Below are 21,016 nucleotides of genomic sequence, written 5' to 3' on the forward strand. Positions count from 1 at the left end.
ACATGTAACAATAATTCTGAATGAAATCCTTTAGAAAATATGCATGGATACGTTTTGAGATTTGAGTGGCAACGCAAGTTCTAATTACATTGCAATTTCGTGTTTTTCAACGTCAAAATTTCTCCCCTTTGGTCCCACCTACTGACGTGACGTCGCCCTTCTTCCTGTGACGTCATACGAGGAAGCGCGCTGACTGCTTTTGCACACTGTTTTTCTTGCCTTGACTGTATGTGTCCAGCCGGAACATGGACATGCGTCCTGCCGAGGAGTTACTCAAGGACTGGGAGAGGTGTGTCCTTTACCTGGGCCTTTACTGAACTGTCATCGTATTTAAGTGGCGGGTTGAGATTTGTCGCGTGTTGAAACTGCAATGCAATGTGATGGCTTTTTCTGTGAATGTTTTCCCACGAAGGCTGCTATGGGAAATAAAAATGTTTTGCTATACCCGCGTTTAATTTGATCCCCTGTTCTAAGAGGTATTTCTTGTTATAAGTCCAAATACTCCCCCTCTGGCGCGTTCAAGGAACCTCGTAATTCTCAAAGTCGAGTGGACGGAACACACTTCCTAAATCAGCGCAAGTATTTGGTTGTCCATCGCGTTATTGTCACTTATTGAATGGTGTGCGTCCTTTCTACCGCTTCTTTCTGCTGAGTGATGAATCAATACCGCTGTTTGTTTTGATGTTGTTTGAAATGACCCCTACATTGTTCATTACTGATGTGTTCATGACCAGTGTGCTCCTCTGTTTGAGTTGCTGGTCACCTTCAGGACAGGCCATGTATTTTCAGCCAGTGCTTGCTTTCAACATTTGTACTGTTTGTTCCTCAGCGAGCAACAGCGTCTTCGTCAGCTGGTGGTGGACCAGGACAGTGAGGTCTGGCAGAGCAGGCCAGACTTTGCAGGTCTGCAGAGAGTCGCTGGGGTGGACCTGTCTTTCATCAAGGGGGACGAGGTGAACGCTTGTGCTCAGCTGGTGGTCCTGAGTTACCCAGATCTCAAGGTGAGAGCCAGGGGGGCGTTTTGCTCACAGGCATCTTGTTGTTGGTTTTCTGTGGTTGTGACTGAACTTGCCCATACCTACTGGAATCAGTGTGAAGTATATAGTTTTCCCATTTGCTCTCAACTGTGAGTTTTTTTTTTTTTTTTTTGGTACTTAGTTTCCACCTCTTTGCTCAAACTCGATCAGCTAGCATGCTGGATACACATTTTTCCCCTCGCTTACCTGTCAACCAACATGGTTCCTACTGACCACAGGTAGCCCACACGCTTGTTCTAAATATATATTTGAACCGTTTGCGTCTCTGTGACTCTATCAAGCCTCTTGAAGTGCCACCAAGACTCTTCAAGCCCTATGTGAATACGGTGCAGGGACATTCTCATCCATCTGTACACAGTGAAGTGGCTTCACCAAGTCACATAGGAAGTTAAGCAGTTTGACTGCGGTCAGAAGACCCATGATGGACTGGCTACTGTCATCAGAGATGTTGTAACCCTCATGAGCCAGAATCTTCTTCTTATACAGCACAGTAGAAAACACCATGCACCTAATGTTTTTATGGGACATGCTTTTATAGGACATTGTGAGTTGCTGTTCTACTTTATTTTTAATGTGTTTTGTCTTCCCAACACAGAGCTGAAAACACTTACTAATTTATATTGTTGTGACTCTAGACTACTGCTGCAAATGATCCTGTCTAGACGTCTTCATCTCGAAAAGTGGCCCCTGGATCGCTTAACTGTTGTTTGTAGTGTTGTTACAGAAGCTTCCAGTGCAGTATGATGCAGCACATTCTACCTCATTTGATTACCAGACTTGCACTTACAACTTTGAACTAATGAAGATGGCATGAACTTCTTGAACAATCTTGGGTTGAGATGTGTGTGTGTGTGTGTGTGTGTGTGTGTTAGGGGTGGGATTCAGTTAAAAAAATCGAATTATTTAGAGAATTTTGATGAATTAATCTCACACTTTAATGGTATAAGAATATTTGCCACAAGAAGCCACATTTTTCTATTTGAATGAATATGTATGTTACTGAATCAAATGATGGACCCAGACATACATTTAAACAACAAAATATTGTTTATTTGGCATCAGTTTGACAATAGCACAATAAATCACGATGGTGGCTATGTTCAAGTTTTTGTATCACCTCATCTAAACTAGAGCTCTTTTAATGTCTTGAAAATATTTGTATAAGAATTTAGTAGGAGTAGTGGAAACCCTGCCCATTGTGTAGCGAGTAACATCCCTGAACAAAAGCAAACAGACTGTTTTTGTTTGCTTTTGTTCAGGGATTCCTCCATGTTTGTTGTTGCTGTTATCATCCTAGCTGCCACGTGTCTTGTGCATCAGTGCTTGTTTCCTGGGGACCAGGATCAGGAAACAAGCAGCACAAGGTGGTCATTGTTTCCATTATTTTGTCCAACCCCTGTATATCCACAGCACTCGAGTGCAGTGGACAAAAGGCGAAGAGGTGAAGGCGGCAATGCTATCCAGCAGTGCTGAGTCATTGGAGTTGCCCTTTGTCTCATATTCGTAACAAAGTTACACGTCCCACATTGAGCGGAAAAGGGACGCACTTTGTCAGGGTATGTCATCCTGCGTTTTGCAGAGTTGGACACCATATGTGTGACGCCAGCAGTTCTGTTTGTTATTGTAGATTTCAGGTTCCCTTTTTGACAATTCATACTGTGGCAAGAACCATTGGCTTGTTAAAGACAATAGTTACGATAAAACTGGCTCACATGAGGAACGCCTGAGGAAAGGAGGACTAAGAGTGGCCTCAGCTGCTGATACGTTATCAGAGAAATGTTCTATACATCTCAGATGACCAGGAAAGCTCACCCCTCGGACACATATCGACCGTTGGCAATTCAGCAGGCCCAATGACAGTGGAGAATGACACTTTAAAGGCTACATTTTTACCCTTCCCACATAGAACCTCATGTGAACATGAGCTTGACCCACTCAAAGTTGGCGCCCTGAGTAAGGTAAGGTGCCTTGTGAGTGCACCATATATCTTAAGAGAGGGCTCTTCGGGAACTCCAGTCCATGTCCGTGTTGGACTGTCCGGGAGGGTACTGCCTACAAAACTACCAGAGAGGGATTCAACTGAACACCTGAAGCTTCAATGGAACAAAAAACTGGCACCAGTGCGGCACATTTGTGGATCAGTTTGACACTCATATACTCGACATAAATACAGTATACTTATATTTTCTGTGTGTCTCAGTCTCGACCTCCAAATATCTTGGTCTTGTCTATGTCTCAATACGCTTCAGTCTTGATAATGTCTTGGTCTTGGTTGGTGTGGTTTTGACTACAACACTAGTATTCAAAATAGAGACTTAGGAAAATTAGTTCACTTTCCACTTTATCCATGGTCTGTCTTTATTTTTATGATTTAGCTGAATTGTATTAATGTTTGCCTTGACATGGTCTTTGTTTATATTTGAAAGGTTTTCAGCTTCTTTCTGCTTGATGAAAAAAGGTCAACAAAAGCGATTTGTCCAGCGTGTCCTTTGAGGTCAAGCAAGCTGTTTTCAAGTTAAGGCAGGCAAAAACTTGAGAGCAAGTGTGGCCAGTGATGAGGAGGGGTAGTTGGAGCGTGGTCCCCCTTTGTGGGGTTTATTTAATAACTTTAAAACAGAGTTTGAGTCTGAGCATGAGGGACTTGCTTTATCTTGGAGAGGAGGACTTCAGTATTTGGAAAGTTGGAGTCGAGGAACCTGAGCTTCTGTGCAGGACTACACCTACTTGCAGTTGTGTCCAAAATAATGGCCGTCCTGCATCAATCGCAAGATAAATCTATTTTTTTGTTAGATTTTCAACTTCGACACTGCAAGTAAGTTTCTAGACGGTTTAAGAAAGGTATAGAAAACCAACAGACCCAACAGGCATGACGTGCATGCTGCTGATTCTGTGAAACTGAATCATTAACTGGTGTGTTCAAAAAAATAGTTACTAATAGTTAATTACTGAGGTAATGGATTGTGTGACAAAAACAGGTGTTAAACAGGTGGCCCTTATATAAAGATCAAGACAACTGATGCTGCTCATGCTGGCTGTGCATTTGTCCTTGAAAAACAGAGAGAAACGGGTCGTTCAAGATACTGTTCAGAGGAAGAGCGTTCTTTGATAAAGAAGTTAATAAAAGAGGGGAAAACCAATAAAGAGGTTCAGAAAATTATAGGCTGTTCAGCTAAAATGATTTCAAATGCTTTAAAGTGGCAGCCAAAACCAGAACGACTAGGACGTAAAAGAAAAACAACTATTCGAATGGATTGGAGAACCAAAATGGCAAAGGCTCAGCCAGTGATCAGCTCCAGGAGGAGAAGATCTAAGGTCAGATGACGCCTGTGTGAAGCCAAGGTTCCTGCAAGAAGCCCACGCAAAGTCCCATTGTTAAAAAAAAAAAGACATGACATGTCCTGAAGCGGTTACAATTTGCCAAAGGACACATTGACTGGCCTACAAAGAAATGGCACAATATTTTGTGGACTGATGATAAGTTCTTTTTGGGTCAAAGGGTCACAGACAGTTTGTCAGACGACCTGAAAACACTGAATTCAAACCACAGTACACAGTGAAGACAGAGAAGTATGGTGGTGCAAGCATCATGGTGTGGGGATGTTTTTCGTACTACAGTGTTGGTCCTATTTATCGCATACCAGGGATCATAGATCAGTTTGAGTTCATCAGAATACTGGAAGAAGTCATGCTGCCGTATGCCGAAGAGGAAATGCCCTTGAAATGGGCAACATCAACAAGACAATGACCCCAAACACACCAGCAAGCGAGCAAAATCATGGTTCCAGACAAACAAAATTCAAGTAATGGAGAATTATGATTCTCAGGAAAGTTGAATCATCAAGATTTTCTTTATTTATAAATTACATTTTTGAGTTTGTAAATAAAGATGTCAACACTGCTATTTTTTGTATTTTGTATTTCTTGACTTTCAATCACTTTTTCAATTGTTTTTGCTTTGAAAAAGAATGTGCCGTGTCCCCAATGCATTTGTTTGCATTGGAATAAAATTCATTTGAAGAATTTTGAGGTTTACTCACCTTTTTCAACACACTGCTATGATTATGAACACAACTGTATATGCTCCTTTCTTCTTTTCCTACAGCTCTTATATGAAGATAGTCAGATGGTGACGCTGACAGCCCCCTACATCGCTGGCTTCCTGGCTTTCAGGGAAACTCCCTTTCTTCTGGAGGCGCTGCAGCGGCTCAATGGCAAGGATCCCTCTCTCATGCCTCAGGTCAGCTGCTGGAAACATCATCTCTTTTCCTCTTTTACCAACAAGAGAAGGCTAATGTCAAAACACATACATCTCCCTGCTGTCATGTCTTAGACTTGTGAAGACATGCCAGGTGGCATCTTTGTCATTCATAATTGCTTGTATTACACTTGCTTAGTCGGCAGTTTTCTCAAGCGACTGGTTGGTCTGTGTGGATTTAAGGAAGACACTCACGTTCTGCTTTTATTTTCCCCTAAATGCAATCTGCCCAGTGACTTGCATGCAGATGTTTATCATCTTAATCAACAATTCTGCACACACGCCATCTGCTGCAGCACTTTGGCACACGCAGTCTGACATGTAGATCTTTTTACTCCCTGTGGTATTTGGCTCAGGATAGGATCAGTCACTGCTGATGTTTTCTGCTCCCTCTGAAATGGAGATTCGTGTCGAGTCAGATTCTCACCTGCAGTCACTTTGACTCACAAGTGGGAATCGACTAGATCTCTGCCACTGACTTGTATGAATGAGACTTGAGTGTACAATGTTCGTACACGTCGGTGGCAGAGAGCTAGCGCCATGCTTGGCATGAGAGTATGGCTGAGAGAAATGAGAATGAGATGCTGTGAATCCAGAAACATTTTCAAATGAAGTTTAATAGGACTGTACAGCCTGAAGCGTTTACTCTTAATCTTGCGAGTAAAATAATGTCTTGCAATTGTGAGACTTCTTTTCTCCAATGCTAGTCAAGACTGTTGAGGCTCAGTTGCCTGGAGTTTTTCACTGTGTTGTAACTTCACCAGGAGACTTGTACGGAACAGGGATTAATTTACGTAGTGAAAACACCACTCGTATCGTCGATGTAAAACAGTATCCACAGGAACCCGCTCTTCTTCTGTTGTAGAATAATAAAATAAAATATAATAATGAAATAAAATGGGATTGCTTGCTAAATTTTGGTGTGTGGGCCTGAGACCGGTTAGCGGTTAGTTAAATCATAGCTTGTTGCTCAGTACCAATGGAATGTTGAACAGATATCCACCCACTCTGTATTCCAAATACACCAGAGATGGCTACCTTGGGGTGAAGACAGGAATGCCTGTTTTGTCTGGAGCTCCCAGTAGGTCTTGTCTCGGTGACTCAGCCTGGAGGCTAAATATGGGCATGCACGTGTGTGACGAAGTGTATCTGGTACGAGGAGCACCCTTGATCCAGTCTCTATTTAATGTGTTTGTACTTTGAACAGTTTGATGCTATGCGATGCCAGGCGATGAGACAATGTTATTATGCTGATGTGGAATAAACCGAAGCTTGCATCCCAGTGCTTCTGTGGTTCCTTCCCCCGACTCGACGCCTTGAGAAGTGTATAACCCGCTGGCCGGACTACACTTCTTCTCCCCAGGCAAACTCTTTCACGGGTAATCACTTGGTGGACTGGCCGAAATCAAAATTCATTATACACAGTTGCAACACACTGCGCGTAGGGTACGGGTTCTTTTACGAATGGACTGATGACGGATATAACTACAAGTAACATCCGACTTACGACCTGCTCGACTTACGTCCACCTGTACTTATGACCACGGCCAGCAGATGCTTTTCTTTTTTTTTTTATTCAATGTCTGGCACCGCAACACGTAGCAGCTCGGCAGCGTGCACGACAGTTACTGCAGCCAGCCAGCATCGCTTTTTTGAGTGGCATTCGACTTCCGTCTCATGTGACTTAAGACCAGTTGGTCGGAACCAATCCCGGGCGTAAGTCGGTTGTTACTAGGACTTGGGTACATTCCTTAACTTCTTGAAAAACGTGATGAGTAACTAAGTCACAGTAAAGAATGATGTCGTCATGTTTCCTTTATGAGCTTAAACTGTCTGAAAAAGATAAGGAATTGAAAATGGTAGTGTGAACGGCTGTGAAACTGAAACTGTTACAGAGGATCGGTGATGACTTTACTGTATATGGACTGTTGTTAACCAATGATGTTTAACATTTATGCATGTGTTTGTTTGTGTGCGTCTCATCATTAGGTGGTGTTTGTGGATGGGAACGGTCTCTTCCACTACAGAGGTGAGAAGAACAACACTGGAACTTTGATCACCATTGAACAGGAATTAACGAAAGACAACAGTCTTTCATGTCATGATTCCAATGGAATGGACCCAAGTGCAGGAAGTGCTGGTTGACAGAAGGCACTGGAGACGAGATTAAATTACAAGATTTAATCGACGCGTAAACAATAAATTGACAGACAAATAACAATAACTAAGGACGCTGGAAACAGAATGCGGACTGGGAACAACACGCAGGGACTGGGGAAAAATCTGAAACACAAGAGAGGTGAATTAGAATTGAAGCCTAAATACTGGGGGAATAGACAACACACTCGGAGTTAAGCTCACAAGGTGTCAATAAACTGAAAGCGCACACACACATAACAAAATAAAAGCACGAGACAGAAAGACAAAAAAGAACGGACAAATAAAGTGCGGACATGACATTCCAGGCCCATTTTAAAAATATATTTCAAAAAACAAATGCTGGAAATGATTTGATCCGAAGCCTTGTGAAGTTCACAGACTCTTATTTTAATCAGTTTGTATCAAACAGTTTCCCCCTGCAAAGAGTTGATTATCGTGCTGGTCTCATGATGGCTCTCTGTGTCCTGCAGAGTTTGGTCTGGCGTGCCACCTGGGAGTGCTGTCTGAGCTGCCATGTGTTGGTGTTGCAAAAAACCTGCTCCAGGTGCAAGGAGTGCACAAGTCTGGCGAGCACCAGTCGCAGGTTTCTTGTCCATTCTGCTGTTGCTCTCTATAGAAAGAATGTCTTATTTTTATACCTGCTCACACCGAAGCCTCTCGGAACTAAATCCAGTTATCCTAGAACCTCTTTGATTTTAGTTTGTTTTTAATACATCAAACTCCCAGTGATTACAATTGCGTCAGGTGAGTTTTTAATTTCGTTCATTTAGTTGTTTGTTAGTGTCGTGAATTTATGAATTATTCATCATTGAACACACAACCACACCATCTTGATTTTGGAGACTTCAGTGGTGGAGTGAGCATCAGCACTGACACCTCCTCACTCACCAGAACAGTGTGCTGCATTGGCGCACAGTGACATCAAACTTGACTCCAAAAGTTTTCTGTGATCTGGACAGTTCTTATACTTCAACTGTTCCTGAACTAAAAGAAAAATCCCTCCAGTTGTGTGTGACAATCATGCAGACCAAAGAAGAGTACAGAAGGGCTCATCTTTGGTCCTCACTTCCAACGGTTGGACAGAAGCTCCGACCACTCGCGCTTGTTTGTTCTGCTTTGATTTATGTCTGAATAAGGTTTTATTAAATGTATTGCTTTTCTGACCTGTCCATCACTGGTGCATTGTACGGCCATCCAAGTGAGTTAGTGAGATGTTTTGAGTTTAGTCTGTGGGAGACAGACGGACTCATCTTCCTGGTAGATTCTTCTCTGCTGTGGAGAACAAGACTGCATTGAGTCTCACTGACATCTAGGAACCGCAGGCTTCTTCTCAGCTCTTCGCTCATTTAAGGATGCCTGGACTTGATGGTCCTAGTGGTTTTGCTCCCTTCCTGACAACTGCTCGCCAGTGTCATGGACCCTCCAGTATCGAGCCAGTTTCATTGCCGAAAAGTAAATCCAGAAGATCCAAAGATCAGCGCAAACCTGTAGTTTACCTTGCAGAACTCTTCAACCAGAGATGAACAGGGTAGTTATGGCCTGGTGCTTTCACCTGTAACTTACATGCCAGTAAATCCTTGGCTGATAAAATGGCCCTTAAAGATTCCAGCATGACAGTTGTTGCCATGTATGTCATTAGTTGCCATTTGTTCCTCTGAAAGCAACTGCACAACATTCAGAACATGTTATTGTTATCCATGCAGTTAAAAGGAACAAGTGGGAGTGAATCGGATGAATGAATCCGCACGTGCTCTGATGACTTTCCGCTACTGTTTTATTATAGCCTAGACAACTTACAAGCAGTGCAGAAGGTTTTAAGACAATATACCCTCAGTTTGCAACATAAAGACCAACAAACGTTTGATGTCCTGTGGAGGGCGCTAGAGCCTTGTCCACAGAAACAGATATGATACTGCACTTAGACTGTGGTGACCGGAAGCTTCCCTTCACAATAAAATTTGAATGTTGTTTGACCTTTACATATACGATGCTGTCTTGGGTTCATATGTAGGAGCAGGTCCTTTCTGCCCAGAAAAGAAAGTTAGCAACAGCTGTGTTTACGCTACAAGTAAATGGTGTAAGAGGCCTCTCCCATGTAAGGACCTGTTATTTGTGGGTTGAAACTAACTGAGTCACTTAGGCCACTTTCTTAGAGCGTGTTCAGAGGGGACCTGAGTGAACATAGAAATGGCAGACAAAGCTTGTTATCACCCGATGAACCAATTACAGTTCACAATGTGGGTCAACTTCCAAGTTCCATTGTATACAGATGGAAATTTAGGACCTTAACAGAAGGACCAATATTACATTGCCTGTAAAAAGCAAATATTTCTGATGGCAGTGGACATTTTGGTACTGGTTGAGCCGACACCGATAAGCATTCCTTGCTCAAAGGTCATGAAAAAAGTTCCAGGAGAAGCCCATATGATACCTACTGGCACAGCCAGCATCTCATTTTGTTTTTCTGTCCACCCAGTGTCTTGTTCATCCTGCACCTGATCTTTTGCAGTTTTGTTTTCAGGCCAGATTTCCTTTGATTCCATAGATCTTCTATATCCTGCCGAAGCAGCTTTAGATCGGCTTGTTCTGCCTCCTGTTCCATCAGATTTTCTTGTCCGTCCTGCTGCTGTTGCAGTTGTGCTCGACCTGCAGCTTTGATCTTTTGAATCTTCTCTTCCAAGTCTAGATACTTTTTAGAGGTTTCCAAGAAGGTTTTGGATTTAGACTGGAGTTCTGCCTTTAGCTCCCTCACCTGACTCTGAAGAAGCTTGATCTCCTTTAGGTTCTTGGATCTCTGCTCCTCCAAGTCTTGCTGAGATTTTAGGACGATGTGATCAAGTTGATCCTGGAGCTCTTTGATTGTCTTCTCAGAATGTGGATGACCGCAGTGCTGAAAAGCCTGGACATTCTTTAGCCTTATCTTCACGAAGTGCAACTCTTGAATTTCTTCTTCAAGTGTGCGCTCCGTATGAAGCTGCCAGATCCGACAGAGTCTCAGCACGGCCTTGAGAGCATCTCTCTCCGTCATCAGCTCAGAGATGGGCTTGTCCTTAATGATGTCTTGATTCATTCCGAACATTTGCAGTTCTCCTCAGCAACCGAGACGCAGTTTCGTACACCTAGTATGCCTCACTTTGCGTAACACACTGCTGCATCAATGACCCTTGTTTTCTCTTCTTTTATATCTTTTTATGGTGAGAAATGATACAGGCACACTTCAAAGGCATCAACCTGAGCTGCGGCTTTAATGACTCTGATGTCCATGAAACTGAAACATCAGACCCCAGACATCAGATTTAATTGGCCAGATAAAGTCCTGAGGAGTCTATTAGCTTTTTCATATAATATTGCTACTGACATTAATCACAAGACTAGGTGACTAGAGCAACTATTTTTAACAAATTAGGGCTGCAACTAAAAATCGTTTTGATAGTCGACTCTCTGACTGCCTTAAAGAGTCAGCATAGAGTATGGCGTGTATGGGTTGACTCACACAGTACCATGACTGTGGCATTGTAAATAGAATATCAATAAATGTAAATGTATGTAAATTGTTGCATTGTGGTTTGAAGCTTTATAATTTAATTTTAATGGCTCAAAAATTGGTGCCAAAGGTGTGTGTCCTTTGATGTGTCATTTGAAAAACGGTCCCATACTTTTGATGTTTTGGGGTCGCGATGGCCTCAGCCATTTCTCCCCTTACTCCAGCTAGTGCTCAGAGAAGAATCGCGTCACAACTAGTCTACTAACTAACTACTAACCACAGACAATAAAAACCAAGGAGCCATATTTATCATCTCCTCTTCCTCCCGCAAATCCGTGTATAAAGAGCCACTCAGCTGTGACTTGCACAGTAAAGTGATGGTCTTCAGATGCTGAAGATTGGGGGAATGCGGGGTGGGCAAATGACTTGAACCTCTTTTTTTCCCTCCTACCCCAGTCCTCCATGTGTCAGCCTCCACCGTATGCACCAAGTCCCACCGAGTCGACACCCTTAACATTAGCTCCTCACCGTATAGCTGCTCAAACAGCACCTCACATTCCGCTTGACTCACTTGATACATTTTAAACAATGGAAGGACTAAAAAATGTATCTTTTTTGAGAAGACTTTGTTAGATATAACTTCAAGCACAAATGCATTTGCCTATGAAATATTATCCCATTACATTATTAAATGGGTTCACAAATATCAATACTCACGGAACAAAAAAATTTATTATTCTCATGAATGTGCATAAATAATTCATGACTGAAGGAGAATAATCTCTAATGAATGACTATAGTTCAATTATTAAGTACCCAAATTTCTTAACGTAAGAATATTCCACTGTCCACGTGTTTTTGGAGTCTCGGGTCCTTTGCCTTTTCCGCTCTGGTACTTGCTGCAAAAATCTCATTGTTAGAAACGGTGTCACGCATTGTCACTTGAGTAAACGTCACACTGGCCATGGAAGGTGATCGATCATCTACGGCTCTTCACAGAGAAACCAATCAGGCAGAAGGCGGGATACAATTTGTTTTCGGCTCTGCACTGAGGATCTGACCAGGGAGATGAAGAGCACAGCCCATCCTTGTGAAATTCCAGCAGGAAGTGAGGAAATTCAAGGTTGTCAGTGCAGCATGGCAGGCGAGAAGCATCACTGTCAATTATCAGAATCGCGTTCCACCAAATGAACGTTAAGGCACACGTTCTCTTCTCGGTGAAGCTGACAGTTGAGTTCCAAGACGAGAGACGTGAGATGGATGTGCACCAAACCCCCGAAGCAGCTTGTCACACACAGTGGCACATTGCCAATGGAAGATAAACAAGAGTGAGGAGTAATGACTGAGAGTCACGTGATCAGAAACCTTCTGAAGAAGACAAATAATGGACCAATAAGTGTAGTGACGCAGTCCAAAACATTTATTATTCTCTTACACTGTTAAGGTGATCAGCAATTCTGCTCTTACTGGATATAACGGTTAACACTTGAGTTTACCACAGGACTCTGGAAATCAACATCAAACAAAATGTATGACAGTCTGTCAGCGAAAAGAAAAGAGACAGAAAAATGGGGCAGAAATTCTCTTTTTCTCTCTGCTCCTTTGTTCAGATCAAATTGAGATGAAAGAGTTGTTGTTGCTTGCTTTTATATATGCTCTCTCTCTCTCTCTCTCTCTCTATATATATATATATATATATATATATATATATATATATATGTATATATATATATATATATATATAGAGCAAACACACGTCTTTGCAGTGATCATCCGCATTATGACATTTTCACAAGGTAAAACTGGATTTCTAGAAAAAAAGGACTTTATCTCCTTAAACTTAACTTAAACTAGTCTGGACTTCTGCTTTAAAGGCAAATAAGAAAAAGGAATTATTGCACTCATATGACATCCAATTGTTTCTTTCTCTTATCTGCCAAGATAACACGTTTTCCCACACAGATTCTGTGAGTATGCTCTGGGAACTTGACACTTAGTCAGACCTCTTGAAGTGTGACTTTGAAGTGGCTGATGTAAACAAAAGTCTGTGGCTGAAAATGAAGGAAAAAGCAATCAGACAAGCCAGTAAATCCTTTGTTGTGGAAGCTCAAACCCAACCCTGTGTCTTGTCCAGTTACATGTATTTGGTCAGAGATGCTGCCGATCAGATGGAGTGGAAAACTGAAATAAATGTCACATGTTGAGCCTGTGCTGGTTTCAACTTGGAAATGGTCAGTCACAGAATAGTCAAGTACAGTAAGCTCTGGAGATGGAGATCACTGAGCCAGCGGAAATGTTCATGAAACACTTTCTTGATTGAGGTTCAAAGTCATATCATTTGACAAGTCAGCAGGACCTATTTACGTTAGATGTTTTTTTGTGTGTAGTCAATGTTCTAATTACCACTTTTAACTTGACTTTTGAGTGTTTTTTGTTGTCCCCATGACCCAGTATTGAACTCCAATTGTGAAATGGATCCTTTCTGTTGAGTGTTTGTTTACCTTTTGAAATGATGTTACACATGTTCTGACTTTGACTGTGTCTCCTCAGATTGCTGCCCTGGAGAAAGGTGGCGACAGCTTCCCACTCATTGCTGCCTCGGGCAAAGTTCTTGGAAAGGTGAGGAAATTCATGTGAAAAGTCAAATGAGAAAAAAAAGGGCTTTAAAATGAGACATTTTTTTGACAATGCAGGCACTGCGTAGTTCTGAGAGCAGCTCAAAACCGGTGTACGTGTCTGTTGGACACAAGATCAGTCTGGATACGGCTGTACGACTCACTCATGCCTGCTGCCGCTACCGTGTCCCAGAGCCTATCAGACAGGTACACGCACACACGAGTTCCAGAAAAAGTGGACTCCACTGCACACTGATGATAGATCCCTGCAAACAAAGACCAGAGTCTGATAGCACCAAAGTGCTGGAGGCTGTGCTGGCAGTGTGTACTACAGGTTGAACACTAACAACTGCGGAGACAAAGTATAATATCAAAGCATCTCTTTTGTGGACCTCACATCGTGATGCGCATTGATCACTGTTAAGTTCAGGAAAAACTTTCAAATTGTGAACTTGGTCTTTTTGAATCAATCTCTGACAGGACAAGGAAAAGTAATAAAATGCAGTGATAGATTGTGTTTTCAGCTTTAACTAATGTCGCCTGAATTGCTGAGCAGAATCTTTACATAAGTAGTATGGAGACATAAATCATACAGCAGTAAAGAAACACCGGCTCCTCTGTGTGCACTCGTGGCCATTTAACTATCAAAACTTAGCCTGCACTGTGGTCCACCTACAGTTGAGATGTTCAATGCTCATGAATGACTAGAGATTTCTGGAGGTTCTGCAATTCTCTCATTCTCTACCCGAACTGCTTGTTTACTTGAACGTGCCCCATGACTCTGTTATAAAGCCCAGATACACTGCCCTGAGCTGCTTTCTGAGTGTTGCAGCATTCCAACAGGGACCCAAACGGAACCTCTCCACTTGCTGTGTTGTATGGTTTCAGCCAGTTTGTTGCTCCCAGTGTGTGCATTCCCTTCATATACTATTATGTGCTGTCAAATTGTGGCTGACAGTCCTGTAAGGATAATAAAGCGTATTTTGTCTGTTTTCAGTGACACCGACGGCATTTTGAAAATTCATAATGCTGGATTGAGTGTTTTTTTCAAAGTTGCTGCATTTCCTTTTGGCCACTAGATGATGCTCTGCTTCTACCAAGTACTCACTGCAAGTCACATTCCTCACGCTGGTGTTGTCAGCACTGTGGCTGTATTTACTTCATCAAAGATGAGTGCTTTTCTTGTCCTGACTGGCACCAGAAATGGAGCAGTGCATCTTCCACACTGGCAAGACCTTAATGTTTCCGAGATCACCCTGTGGGGACCACTGGGGTCAAATGACCACTGTAATCCCGTCCTTCCGTCTGTACCACTGATGTGTGAGACGACATTTCCTGCGCATCCTGACTCAGACGTCTTTTCAGCTATACTCTGTCTTATGTGTTTGAAAGCCTTTCTGTTCTCTTTGTTCTTGACCCAATGGAATAGAGATAACTCACATTCATGGTTGAGATCTTGGTTAAAGTACATTTTGTGACTCCCATGCCTCAAAAACAAGACTTACTTTCAAGTGTAGTATTTACAATTTTGAATGTCAAGACATGGATGAAACAACTTGACATTAAGCAGGTGGATTTAAGCAGTTGTGACATGGAACAAACTGAGACCTCCAAAGTTGCTTTGAAATGTGATGAGCAATGAGCTGAAGAGCAATGTCCACTACATCAGGGCAGGTTACCATTGCCCGGAACGATTTAAGCCTTCTCTGTTGTATTAAAGCAGCTGGTAAATTCGTTGCTGTTACCTGCCAGACTAGTGGGATTCTCATTAATAATAGATACAATGAGTTTCACTGGAATCACTGTAGTTCTCTTCACACCAGTCAAGCCAGTGTTGTGTGGGCTGCCGTTGTGAGTCGTGAATGAATGACCAAGGACCATGAGAAAGGACTTCTGAAGCCCATATCTGTTGACCCCTCCTTGTCAGGTGGAGGTTTGGACCTCCACTAGGTTTCTCTTCTGTCTATCCAACATTTATGTACTGTGAGGATGAATGGCTTTTTTCCCAATCTAATCATCAATGTGATGGCTGCGCTCCGTGGAGACAATTCACTCCACTGATTAGAGTATTGATGTCCCACTTCCTGCTGGATCCCTGCGAACTGGCAGACCACTCGAAGAACAAGGGAGGGACTAGTATGACATGGACAGTAGCACTTAAGACACACTCCACTGCAAAGCGAGTTGACTGATCACGTTATCCTTTCCCTCCAAAATCCTTCATTTGAATATTTAGTTCACACAATTTCCTTGTGCTCTGGTAGAGTTTCCACCATAAACTTTGCAAGACAGTTTTACCTTTTGTGCAGTAGCCTTTTTACCTATAATGACAGGCATTCAGTATTATGCAAGGAAAGATATGACTCCATGCTTTCTGTTTGCCAAGAATAACGCCAGCCTTTGGCCTTAGTGTTGCTCCATACATTTGTACTTTGTTTGCTCGTAGTTTTACTGATCTGATGTAGTTATTAAAATATACTATATTTGCAGTCCAAATCAGACCACGCTGTGGCGAGAGTGAATCCAAATCTAATAAGAGCACATCACCATTCCTGTTTCTCCTCCTCCATTTCTTTTCTTTCCGTCTCCGTCTTATAAAATGTTCTCACCTCATCATGACTGGAATAAACTCCTCCTCCACCTCGTGCTCTTGTCGGCACTGAAAGGCTGTGGAGATGAAAGAGAAAGATGACATCATGGTCAGATTCTGCAGTGGAGCTGGAGTGTGAATGCACTGCAGCAGAATCATGTGTATCACACACACGCCCACTCGCTCACTCACATGCTCACCATCGTGTCCTCGTCTCCTTTACTGTCTCAGTATTACATTCTCACACCCCCTGTCAAGCCACACTCGACAAAGCTCTGTGGAATATGTCACATGATGTAGTTTCACCTGCCCTTCCTCAGATCCCCCATGAACTTTGACACCCAGTGTTTATGGCAGTGACAGCAGCTGTTTTTTTCCCCCCAGTGCTGCGTGGACACCTTAAATTACAGGCAATCCGATTCTCTTTAATTTAGCCTCAGCCACTGTTATATCCACCCATCCGTCCGTTACTTAACTACCCTCCTCCTCCTCCCACCTCACATCAGTTTTCTCTTCATGTTTTTGCTGTCAGTGAATGCTCCTGTTTGCTCATGATGGCGTGTGTTTCCACAAAACAAACTAGAATAAGTCCAAACACACTTTAATTTAAGTGAATACAGCTTCTGTCCTCACTTCATGAAACACCCCAACCTTGGGGTGTCCTCATAGTTTTTATTAGCAAGTCTTGATCAACGCAGTCACTTATGCAGTTGACATTTGGTATGAATTATGACAACATAGTAGACCACTCATGTCGGAGCTGAGCATTTGTCCCACCCCGAGTGCGGAATCTCTACCCTGTTTTCCATTGTCTCACAACGCTCTGCCCTTTAACCTTGGCTAAAGCCACAGATAGTTTGGCCTGAGCTGCACATACTTCTGATTCATTCATTCATTCACGTTTTTGTAAACATGGGCAACACAATGTTCTGTGTCTTAAATCACTTTGATATTTATTGAATGTTTTGTTGTTGAGCAACATGAGGGGCAGATCATTTTGTGGTGTTTCAGTGGCGGCTGCTGTGATTGATGTCTTGGGTTTGGTCTCCTGTGCATGTAGGTCACTTCATGACTCTGGCCACCAGAGTCGAGTCCTCAGTTATGTTTAGCCAGACCCCAACTCGAAGCCCGCCTCTGACCCATATAGCCAGTCACACAAGCAAGTTCAGGGCTAATGAATCAGAATGCAGATTGTTTAGGTGTGTGAGCCAGAAGAACTGCAAGGCTTTATGGAAATATTTCAGGGTTCCCACGGATCCTCAAAAAGTCTTAAAAGGCATTAAATTCATGAATCCAAAATCAAGGCCTTAAAGGAATTAAGTCTTAAATCAAAATGTCAAAAGTCTTAAAAAACAGGGTCACATCGAACATTAGGTGGCCAAATATAGTCTGCAAGATAGTGCAAGAAAAGCAACACTGTCAAACACCGTGGAGCAGCCTGAACAATGAGTTTTGCTTTAAATCGACAGCACGAAGAATATGTTTTCTATATTCAAAAATGCACCGCTGAGGTGAAAAGAGCTCTATGAGACTGCTGACAAAATTCTGGACGGCATCCACTCCCCAGCTCACTGCACGGTTGGCTCTTCAACACAAGTCGAAATTATTTTCACTTTCCATTTTCACACATTTCCTCTTTATTTGACCATGACGTCATGCATCCAGCATGTGATCCATAGCATGCGTACAGTGTTGAAGTTTTAACTTCAACACTGTACGCAAGAGCGAGAATAGAATTTCAGTTTGCAATGAGTGTTTAACCAAATTATCTAGAGCCTTCAGTTTATCAGCCTATTATATGAAATTGTGCTTTTTTGTATTTATATATATATATATATATATATATATATATATATATATATATATACTGTATATATATTTGTGTATACTGTGTGTATATATATAATAAAATAATTATAATAAATGTTTTATTATTATTATTATTATTATCTAAAAAGCAGTGAAATGCAGTGAAATGTCCAAAAAAATAACTGTTTATGCAACATGTTTAAAAATGACTAACATTGACCACATTTCTTTTGCAGTTAGTGTTGAGGGCCTTCAACATTGTCTCTTGCTGATTTTGGAATCCTCTCTCTTGCCTATAGTTAACTGGTTCTGACAGTCCTTCAGATGGGGAGTGAACAAAATGGAGATGGGTGACTGTAGACATGTCCACATAAAGATGTGTTGCACAGATCCACTGACATTTTGATCAGGCAGATCTTTTGTGGACATGAAACCAGTATTTTCAGTATTTTATTTTAGATATGATACGCATGTTTTGCGTCTTGGCCTGTATTATCACAAAGTGACTTTTTGAAAGTGATGATGTCATAGCTCGCACGAGTGCCGGGAGGGACTACATTTCTTGTAGACGTTCTCCATGGCTGGTTGTTGAGTCAGGTGCGACAGTTACCATGCATCGTCTGCCATTTTGCTATATATTCTGTGGTTTGTTTACAGCATGCAAGATTTTATGAATGCTGGGATCTAGATTTTTTGTGAACAAGGCTTGATATGTGGAAATGTGCTGCAATTCCTGGAATCAGATGTATTGTTTTGGGTAATAAATGACCGTCATTGAACTTTTATTATTCATACTAATAGTTGACACACACACACGCACATGCTCAAACTCATGAGTGCGCACACAACCACAGAATCTTCCCCTCTTTCACCACGACCCACATGAGTCCACTAAAAGCCTTAATGGACTGATCTGAAATCCAACATTTTTTTTTCATTTTCTCATACTTCTTTTTGCATTGGCAGGCTGGTGGGAGTTTTATCAACCGGCAAAAAATATTAGGAGAAAGTGGCCGCCTCTGGCCAGTCACTCATAATAAAAACAGCCTCAGTTCTAAATCATTGGGGCATCTTAGTGCAAACTAGTTCCCACACATAATATTGCTCTGACACGCAGGAAGAAATACAGCAGAGTTTTTGTGCATTCCATTATTTTTCTAACTCAGTTTTGTGTCCCCGCACGCACAGATATTTATATTCTTGGCAGTGTGCTGCCCAGACAGGCACAGTGAGAAGAGGCGTACACACAGTTCTGTCATCCAAATTTCAAAGGAAAAGTAAATTATTTATTTCTACTCCTCTGACACTGGTTTAGTCATTTGTCTTATTTCCTCCGAAAAGTGATGACATCTGCATGCTTTTCTAGTTGCATGAGCGAAATGGACGCTATGAAATGTTTTTTTTTTTTCCCTACATTCGTTTTTACACTAAATTGTATGTGTGCTGAACTGTGACAACACGGAAACAGTGACTGTTGCCTTAGCCTCCTTTATGTGAATTACCGCCACTGTTTGCGCTATAACTGTGTTTTCATTGCTGCTGTACTATATTTTAGAGCAAGAAGTTTTCAATAAAATGACACAATCATCTGGAAAAATCAACAATCCAAACCTGCAGATGCAACTATTCTGGTCTTTCGTGTGCGTTGACGTCTTTGTACATACCTTTGCCAAGCAATTATCAAATTATATTTGAATTTTTTCTCTACGAAATTGCAGCTTCTTTTTCGACGCATGTTTTCCCTTGGCCGCCTGGTTAAAGCCACACACCGCTGTTGGACGTTTGGACGCTTGCTGACTCATGCTGGCCTAGGCGAGCGGAACTGTCTTTGATGTTTCTGGGTGCAGCATTAGCGTCATGTGCACAGACGTGAGTTGTGGTTAACTGCCAGTTCAGTTTTCTATACACGTGTGCACACATGATCTCATGCACACTGTCTGATGGGAAGTCGTCCACTGCTAATGGGGCTCTAAGGAAAAGGCTGACTTTTCCACAACCACTTATTTAGAGAGCTCTTCTCTCACGCTAAGTGCTTTGCCCGAATGGAAGTCACTAATTATAATCTGGTCATGTTGACAGCAGTCACACTCAACACTCCAGACGCACTATTAAAGGCAGAGAAGTGGGCATTACGAGTGTTCCAGCTGTTCACAACTACATTGTTGAAAAACAAAATCTACTCAGGTGGAGCTACTGCTGTGTATATATTATAAGTGTCCAGCGCCTCGGCTAATAAGTGTGGCTCCATCTTGTGTTTCCATACATCCTCCCAATGTCGGCACAACGACAGGAAATGTAAAGGCTGAGCAGCTGTAGCAGCAGATTGCTAAAGCAGATGGAATTTTAATGGGACTGCTCAGCAAAGCAGTCGCCCGAAAGTGTGAAAGTATAGGAGATTGAGGAATAAATATGAGCTGGGAATATTTTTTTTTTTCATTTATTATTATTTTTATTCTCATTTCATGTTGGGAGATTGATGACATAAATGCCTAACACTAAACCTGGGTGTGCTTTAGAGAGTGTTATTTGTTAAAGAACGAACTTCATGCAAGGATTCATCTACTGCCTCAGCAAGACATCTTTTTTTTTTCCTGTGTGTGTGTGTGTATTAGTGTTCCCCGTTGTCACCAATACTCTCTGTCAGGCTTTTGATGACTCCTCTCGTATTCTGCATCCCCTCTCGACTGTTTCTTTCTCTCTTTCATTCATCTGTCCCTCTCCTCCTCCACCCCCTGTTGCGCCATCTCAACTTTGTGAATAATTCAGAGCTGCAGCAGCGAGTGTATTTTAGCTTGTCACTTCTGAATTGACACAATCCAAAACCGTATCAGAACATCAGTAGCACACGACATGTGTGCTATAATTAGGGATGTCCCGATCCAAATTTTACTGCCTGCGATCCGATACGATTTTTTTGAGTGATTTTTTAGTCCCTCTGCCACCGATCCAGTACTGATCCGATACCTTTTTTTTTTTTTTGCAAGCTTTAGTTAATCTTTGGAATTATTGCCACACAATTTAAAGACATCAGTAGAATGCAAAAAACGTTTTTTATTATACTTTATA

General features: G+C 42.0%; 1 protein-coding gene across 7 annotated transcripts in view; it reads left to right on the plus strand.

Annotated features, from left to right (window-relative positions):
• The first annotated feature begins 201 nt into the window (after positions 1–201).
• The window catches only part of LOC128755023 (endonuclease V-like), a 74,990-nt gene continuing 54,175 nt past the window's right edge, over positions 202–21,016 (plus strand). For 5 of the 7 annotated variants that reach the window (XR_008414012.1, XM_053858155.1, XM_053858156.1 and 2 more), the window contains exons 1-7: positions 202–289; positions 830–1,001; positions 5,140–5,274; positions 7,282–7,321; positions 7,923–8,035; positions 13,487–13,555; positions 13,630–13,758. Coding sequence is in view for 6 of the 7 variants with exons in the window: in XM_053858155.1 (XP_053714130.1) it covers positions 246–289; positions 830–1,001; positions 5,140–5,274; positions 7,282–7,321; positions 7,923–8,035; positions 13,487–13,555; positions 13,630–13,758 (702 nt within the window). In the remaining variant the exon portion in view is untranslated. Of the gene's footprint in view, positions 290–829; positions 1,002–5,139; positions 5,275–7,281; positions 7,322–7,922; positions 8,036–13,486; positions 13,556–13,629; positions 13,957–18,186; positions 18,556–21,016 lie in introns of those variants that run through there. The other 2 variants (XM_053858159.1, XM_053858153.1) reach the window with 2 other exon arrangements.

This window comes from Synchiropus splendidus, chromosome 2, assembly GCF_027744825.2.
Source record: "Synchiropus splendidus isolate RoL2022-P1 chromosome 2, RoL_Sspl_1.0, whole genome shotgun sequence".
Taxonomy (NCBI): domain Eukaryota; kingdom Metazoa; phylum Chordata; class Actinopteri; order Syngnathiformes; family Callionymidae; genus Synchiropus; species Synchiropus splendidus.